This window comes from Microtus oregoni, unplaced genomic scaffold (assembly GCF_018167655.1).
Source record: "Microtus oregoni isolate MIOR12 unplaced genomic scaffold, Mior012 000013F_ref0000133, whole genome shotgun sequence".
NCBI classification, from domain to species: Eukaryota; Metazoa; Chordata; class Mammalia; order Rodentia; family Cricetidae; genus Microtus; species Microtus oregoni.
In genome coordinates, this window is record NW_024543072.1 from 1783411 (window position 1) to 1791840 (window position 8430).

The 8430-nt window shown below is 45.9% G+C and overlaps 1 protein-coding gene across 1 annotated transcript in view; it reads right to left on the minus strand.

The window, feature by feature from the left end:
- LOC121455246 (regulator of G-protein signaling 5) overlaps positions 1 to 5973 on the minus strand; it is a 37755-nt gene extending 31782 nt beyond the window's left edge. The window contains exon 1 of the mRNA XM_041662876.1: positions 5843 to 5973. Coding sequence (XP_041518810.1) covers positions 5843 to 5886 — 44 coding nt within the window. The 5' untranslated portion in view covers positions 5887 to 5973. The remainder of the gene's footprint in view (positions 1 to 5842) is intronic.
- Between the last annotated feature and the right edge of the window lie 2457 nt (positions 5974 to 8430).

Genomic DNA, 8430 nt, shown 5'->3' on the forward strand with positions numbered 1-8430 from the left:
AGCTGAAGGGCTTTAGGTGAGGACTGGTCCAGATGAACTCCAGGGTGCTTGAGAAGTGGCTGGAGAGGCCATTGGAGTTGACAGGACACTAGTCTCCGTCTCATTTGCTATTCCTGAAGAAGTGAACCTGCTCAAGAAGCTGCTGTCTGGAGGCTTCCAAAGCTGTTTGACTAATCCCTTACGCCCTGAAGCAATTCCCTTTTAAAGGAAAAGTACCTACTTAGCTTGCCTTACCTGGGTGCAGCAGCAGTAGAATACCTTGCCAGGAAACACCCTGTGGATGTTCTAGGACCTCTAAGACCAGGTGAACAGGCCAAAGCTGCACGTGAGGCTGCAGTGTTAACTAGGCATGCTTCCAACCTTCAGACTGATTAGATCCACTGATGTTCCAGAAAAGACTCAACCCCCCTCCGCAGTCCTCTGTGTGTGTGTGGGGGGGGGGGGGGGGTGCATGCACCCATCTGTGTATATAGATATGTGTGTGGCCAGGTGTGTGTACACAGATGTGTGTGTGCACGTGTGTGTATACAGGTGTGTGTGTGCAGGTACAGGTGAACCTCCAGTATATAACCCCATCAATGCTCATGCAATAAATATTAATTAAACTACATGGGTCACACATACACACATGCGTACCCACAAAACAAACAAACTACATGGAAATAAGAATGAGACTTGTTGGGTAGAACACAAGGTTCAATCAGATTGGGAAGAAGATGAGAGAGGGTAACAGAGGGATTATAATCAATACACATAATATACACTTAGGAGCTATTTTTTTAAATTCTAGGTTATACATATCTCAATGGACAGGAACACATCTAGTACAATATAATTGCTACAGCTTTTAAATATATGACTAGATTTAGGTACAGAAAATAATTAAATTAAAATGAAAAAATTAGTAATACATGAAGTCTGAATTCAGAATAGCAAGGTAGTTGGGGGAGAAGGCATATAGAGGAACATGCTTGATCAGGGTGAAAAGAATTATAGAGGAACATGCATGATCAAGGAGAGAAGGAGAATACAGGAACATGTGTGATCAAGTCTTTCAAGAATGAGTCTAGAGGGTGCCCAGAACTGCCCTGTGCCTATTAAACTTCAAGATTATCGTTCAGGATCCCTGCCTGCTCCCTATCTAGAAACTCTTTTTAGAGTATAACATAGCTTCCTAAAGTATACCTGCAAATATTGTGTTAGGTAATGGAGGGGAGTTGTTTATGAGATCTAAGAACGCTAATCTCAAATGTGTCAAGTTTTGGATCCTAATTCAAACAGAACAACTGCAAAATGGTCACTAAGCGTCTGCATGTTTACTGGGTTAAGGAGTTCTACTGTTGATTCCTGAATAAGAATCGTAGTTTTTAATGTGTTTTCTAATGTTTTATACGGGGCTCACGGTGTGTTTTTTAAAAAGGAGGAACATGAAGAATGCTTCAGGAAGGTGAACAACTGTGCAGGAAATAAATGTTTATCAAAGACTTTGACACCTAACTGACTAATACAGTGTTTCCCGGCTGCCTCCAGAGATTCTCAGTAGGGTCTACCAGTGATGCCTGCCACCTTGTGAGTTTTGTTTCTTTTCTTTCTTGTGCCATTTCTTTCCAACAAGATAGATACTCATTTTCAGAGGAGGAATGAGGCTCAAAGACAGCCAGTGCTTTCCAGCTCCTACAGAAAGGAATCCAGAGGACAGCTGTGGTCTCTGGTCTTTCCATGTCCCATTCCAGGGCTAACGCAGAGGCAGAGAGACTGCAAAGCCATCCCTCCTGCCCTGAATCTGCCTTCCCCTTTTTGCTGCTAGTTTGTCTCCCCAGCCACTTTCTGAGACAGTCAGGCGTTTGCTGTCCTTATCCTCGGGCAACTGGACTCTGTCTTTAAAATATGGTCCAAATCCCACGTTATCTGAGAACTGATTGAAACTTTAAAGGAAAAAGAGAGACAGGAACCCATTATTGGCTGGCCTCCATTCACATCCTGCTTCCTGTTGCTAATGATTGATTTTGCCTGAATTAATTAAAGTTTCACTCCTTTTCTCTCTGGTCAGCAAGACAAGCCATTAACACTGGCCCAAGAAACAAACTTTATTTTATTATCATCCATCCGCTATACTCTGAGTTCTTACTAGAAAAGGAGAAAGAGATTAGACAACCTTCCAAGGACCCTTCCCGACTAAGCTTCTGGGCCCTGAGAGCCTGTGATACAGCATAACCCAGACTAAATGAGGAAAAGGAAGAAGTGTCCTGTTAACAGAGGGAAGAGAAGCCACTGAAGGAGGTGTGACAGTGGCTCCAGGAGAAGCATCCCAAGTTGTGATGTTTCTTAATGGCCAAGAGCCAAAGGCTTGCCATCCTTGAAGACAAACCATCCCCTGCTTACCAAGTGATTTCTGCCTCTAGTATAGAAACACTGGGTTTCTTTTCACCTTGCCTTTTCCACCCCCTTCCCTCACCCCTACAGGAAACCCTCATTACCTCAGTATTTAGAAGCATGGTCTTTTCTCCCATTGTGACCTAACATGTCACTACTAATGTCTGTTCTTCCCCATCCCCGTGGAAAGTAGAGAAAAGCGCCAGGTTGACTATGGGCAGACCTGTCTCCAGCGACTCTTGATTGCTGAAGAACCTTTTCAGGAAAATATTTATCAAGAGCCTACTATGTACCAAATGCTGACTGTCTGTTTTGAATTCTTCTAGGCAAAGAAAAAGAATCTTGTTCCAAGCAAATATCTCCAGTTCTCAGAGTCAAGAAGTTTGGGTGAGCCCAGGCATTTTTAATCTGTTCTGATACTATAACAAAATACCTAAGGCTTCCAGGTCTGCAGCATCTGCAGATTTTGGAGCATGGTCCTTGTATCAACTTGGACCTAGTAAGGACCTCATTACAGATGGGATAATGTTCTAAGAGGAAGAACCCACGCAGTGAGTGGAGGGCTCCCATTAGAAACACCCACTAAGCCCTACTATGGCTTGTATCTTAAATGTCTCCACAAAGATCCAGCGATTCAAAGCTTGGTCTATAGGAGGTGCTGATGGGAGGTGGTAGACTCTCTAAGAGGCAGGACCTAGGGAGTCAGTGGTGGTGTGTCCTCTCAGTGGGGTGGGAGACCACTCTTGCAGCTTTTCTTTGTTACATGGGAACGAGGTGAGCAGTTTTGCTCTCCCGTGCACTCTGTTTTGCAACTCCCAAAGCAGCATAGCCAGCTGATTGTGGCTTGAAACCCTCTCTCTTTGTAAGCTGATCTTCTCAGGTCATTTGTTATGGTGATAGAAAACTACCCCAGCACCACCGAAGCTCGTAAATATCATACGACACTGTTAGACAGTCTCCGACATACTCCTCCAAGGGGCACAAACCAAATCCAAATTACAGAATGGTGAGTGAAGTGTGCTACCTAGGAGGCTATGCCAAAGATGAGTGAAAACTTGGGGGTTTCCTTCCTTACCTGCCTGAGACTTGGTACAGATTGCATTAACATTGGCCCAACTTTCTGTTACATTCACATCTGCACAGGCAGCTGTTGCCTTGGCCTTGAAGGCATTCCTCAGATCCCTTCCTCCTACTTATATCTGCCTGGCTCTTCTGCCCTGTAAGATTAGTTGAAGCATCATTTTCTTAACTCCCTGTGAAGTCCTCTCCAATGATCGAAAACTCTAAGGCCCACCCGGATCCCCACTTTCTACTTCTAGTACTTGGTAGTTTATTCCTCTCCACTGGACTATAGCATTCAGTAATATGCATCCTCATTTGCCTTCCTACAGGGATGGGGACGCAGTCCTGTGTGCAGGGTATGGCTTGTTGTAGGGATAAGTCCCGCCCCTTAGGGGGCGTGTTCGCCTCGGGCAGCGCTTGCTTCTGCTTTCCTGGTCTCCACTCGCCAAACATTAGCCAGAGGCGAACACGCCCCCTAAGGGACGGGACTTATCCCTACAGCTTGTCATCATCTAAGGAGTGTACACAGGCTTGAAATACCTGAAAATGTTTCATTAGGAAGAATCCAGTTTCTCGGCAACCTCCTCCAACATTATTAGCTTACTGCATTCTTAACATTACGAATTCTGCAAAATGCTCAATTATGTCACTAGCCTATCCACCACAGTGGGCTTCAAACGTATACATTTTCAGTAAGACTAACATTAACCCCCAGGTAGAAATAAAGGGGATAAATAATAAATGTGAATATAAATAAATTCTAAAGTTGATAATGAATCTAACACATGACAGTAATAGAAATAACTGAAAAAAAATCCCATCACTGTATCTCTGTAAACATTGTGCTTTGCATAAGAACAGAGGGCAAGATGAGAAGCAATGTCAAGATGCCCGAACTCCTGCAGGCTGACACAGTAGTGGCATCAACTGTGATGAAGGAAGATAGCTCAACTGCAGATACCAAGTGGGCTGAAGGCATCCACCATACTGTGCAGTCAATGTGCGACTCTCACAGCTAAAGAGAAAAGCAAGATGCATCACCTGCTCTTCAAAGAAGTCGGGCTGCTTCGCAGCTCTCCACGTGCTGCCTATTTCTGGAGCTTTCTACAGAGGAGGTGGAGGTGAGAGGGAGCAAAGCAATCAATAGTTCTGAGCCCCGGAACCCACCCCGCACCCTCCACCCCTCCCAATCCACACCTCTCAATCCACACCCCCACCCCTGCCCAACGAATAACGGGCTACTGAGTTACCAGCCAGCTCCTACACACTCCACTGCTACTGGCTTCTCCTATGTTCACCAGTTTAAAAACAGTGTGCTTCTGACTCCGGGGAATACGCTGTAATGCCTTAGCTTATTTTCAATCACTTCAAATTTATTGCTGTGATGGAAAGCACCAAGGAAAATGTTAAGTTCTAAAAAGGCAAACGTTCTTGATGCCCACTAAACAATGTGACCGTCTCAGACAAACATCACCACTGCCCTCAGGAACAGAAGGAAGCTGTATGACAGTCATTTTTACTTCCTTTAATGACTGAGGGTCAACATACATCTAACCAGACCCATTTCCTAAAAGAGCAGAACCCGGCTTCCCACTCAGATCACAGGGCTACAATGTCATTTTTAGTAAGATGTTTATTTTGGATGTAGAATTCTTTGCAGACTAGATAGTACAGTCCAGGACAACTATGTGTCTGAGAACTTTAGGTAATAAGCAAACCTTGTATCTCAGGAGCTTGTCTTTTGCCAGCAACCCAACTACTTCTATCTAATGAGGTTAAGGTTCTGGGGAAAATGAGAAGCTCCCTCTGTCCCACTGCAAACCCGGCAGAGGCTGCAGTTCCGATTTCTAGCCGTGAATAAAGGTCATTCCTCCCACAGTTCTATTGTGTCAGACTTTCTTCTGAGCACTGCACACATGAGCGCTTACTGAGTTCCCCACACCAGCCTGTGAAGTAGACAGGTAGGCTGCCTCCCTCTACAGATATACAAAGCGAGGGGTTAAGGAAAGGGCTCAAAGCTACACAAGTCATAAGTAGGGGAGCCAGAATTCAAACCCAGATAATTTTATGCTTTGATGTTGAAAGCTACCTTTTAAACACACAGAGAGAAAGGGAGAGAGAGAGAGAGAGAGAAGACACACACACACACACACACACCTACAGAGTAGGCATCTTCTGGAAGGAAATGACACTGTGTACTAACTGACCCATGAATTCTCTCCTGTTGGATCTCCAGCGCAGATTTTTTTCCAAATCTCTGTACTACTACAGATGTGTGGATGCTAAATCTATCACCAACCAGCTGCTTCATCCCCGTGACCTCATCCCACGGTGCCTCGGGGCATCCCCCCTTGAGTAAAGGAGCACCACATCTTTATCTCCTACACAGAAGGAGTTCGGGTCTCACCTTTCCAGGCACGAGTGCGGCAGCGCTGCCAGTCCCTTACACATTTTGGCAAGTGGTTTGGGTCCTCAGTCTTGAACGCGAACTTCTCAACAGCCGAACAGGTCTCTGGAAACTTCCACACTGTCTGGGGCAGCCTTTCCCTCTGAGGAATATATACAGGCTCTCTCACAGCTCCGTGGCTCTGAGGACCAATCCGGAGCTCTGGAGAAATTGTGGGCTGGAGCACAGATGCAAGTTGCCTGAGGTGGGGGCTGGGAGGCCTCCCTGGCTGCAGGCACTGCTGGGGCGGGCTTCTGGCTGCTTCTGTTACTACAGCCTGTTGTTTGTTTAGTCAGGGCTAAATTGGACCCTAATTTGTGATGAGACCATTAGTGCACAAAGTCTGCAATCCCAGGCTGTCCACAACGGTGATGTGGAACCACTTCCCAGCTGTCACAGGTCAGGGGATACATCACTGAACTCACCTTTCTCTCACAAAGGAAGAAACGGTGCTCCTTTTCATGGTGGAGAGAATGTGTACCTGAGAATCCCATGTGCTGGGCACTTGGATGGATGTTAGGAATTCGGAGTTAAAAGGACCAGCCCAGGCTCTACAGCAAGGATGTTGGTGCAGGTGTGAGCTACAGAGGCAGGCCAGATTCAGGGGTTATGGAGCCAAACTAATAGTGAAAAGCAGAGAAGGGAGATTTGTTCACTGTGGCCCTGGAAAGACTGACAAAGAGATGATTCTCATTGTCATCTGCCTGACGTGAGGGTAGGGTTCAAACACAGCAGGGGATTCACATAACTAGTCAAGCAGGGTTATTCCCTGCCCACCTGTGTATAGCTCTGTTCTTTCTCTCTCTCTCTCAATCTCTCTCTCTCTCTCTCTCTCTCTGTCTCTCTCTCTCTGTCTGTCTCTCTCTGTGTCTGTCTCTCTCTCTCTCTCTCTCTCTCTCTCTCTCTCTCTCTTTCTCTCTCTCTCTCTCTCCCAGGTCAGTCTGCTGTGAGGTTAAGGTCATTGCACAAGCTGCAAATCTTTCTCCAGGAGACAAATTCCTGTTCCGGATGCCCCCAGGGCTTCAGCCATTTCCTCTCCCAGCAGGAGAATGCCAGAGGGGGGTCTAATTGCTTAGAGTCCTTTGTTTCAACAGTCTGACAACCAACAAGCCTCTCCTTGAAATGTCTGTTCCTGGGAGGTAGATGGATTACATTCCCCACTCTTTGCTTTAACTCCTCATTCTTGAGGTGAAATATGCCTGTGATTGAAAACAAAATCGTGTAAAGACTACAAGCAGGATTCAAGGTCAAAATACACCACCATAGTACCAGGTTCTGTGCTAGGAACCATTTCTGCATAACTCTTGGGTTTAGTTTCTTTCCCAAGGCTAGAGCAAGCAGCTCAATCCTGTTGGTTTGAAAAAAGGCCTGGCTGTGAAACCTAGGCTGACCTCAAACTGTTGTTCCTCCTGCTTCAGCCTCCCAAACCGTGGGTTTACACGCAGCCGCAACTCTGGCCAGCGTGACTCCATTTCAATCCCGACAGTATTCATCCTTGTCTCTGCACAGTGTCCTCTGAGGACATGATTAAGCACCTGATGGTTTGTTTTCTACTGACCCTGGTAACTGTATAAGCTGACAACATGACCGCTCTATGGTATGGTTAAGGGGGAAGCTTTCATTGTAGATATGAGAGAGAAACAGGCAGGGGCATCTGGAAGAGCCCAGAGCAGGAGGAGAAAAATGTAGACTAAATGTGGCCAGCAGGTTTTACCTGGCCACGAGAGACAGTGGTACAGAGCAGAGCAGAGAGCGAGAGAGGAACATCCAGGAGGAAGAACACTGGAGAGCAGAGAGAAGGGGAGGGAGAAGAGGGAGACAGAGAAGACGAGGGAGAGCCTGAGAGGAGTAGATGGACAGAGCCAGCATACCACAAATAACAGTGTTAAAAGGAGAATGAGTAGCTGGGAGGGGAGAGGAGACCTGGTGGGGGGGGGGGGGTAAGGGTAAGGGAGGAGGTAAGAAGAGCTAGGACACTAACAATGGGCTTCGGAATGTGTGACACATTTTTGTGATACCAAGAAAGCATGGAGGCCAGCATGAGCTAATTGGTACCACAGACAGCCCCTTGTCCCTTCTGCTTTTTGGAATTTGGGGAAATGGAGTTTTCTTTGGACCTGATAGTAGCCAGGGTCACATTTGTCATGATTGGTCTCATTTGATCCTATGCTGGACAGGAGGAATGATAGATAATAAGGGGTTAGTGGCAGTAAACCCTTTAGGCACATTTTTAATTGAGCTCAAAGACGTATAGAAGGAGTAGCTCTTAGATTAGGGGTACCTAGGGTGCTTTCTCTTTGCTCTGTGGGTAATGTCTTACTACCCTAAAAATGTTGTTTGGGTTCTCTTTTCAGAGAACTACTGTAGAATTCTGACAGCTATAAAGCTTCACAGAAAAAATAACCAACAAGAATTATACTAATTCAAAAATGAAGTGTAGAAGCATGGCCTGTGGGTTATGAGGAGCTCCACAATGAGGAAGACCACACAAGATTTGACTTTTAAAGTGCTCAGTTTATTCACACAAACATTCCTTATAATACCATGCT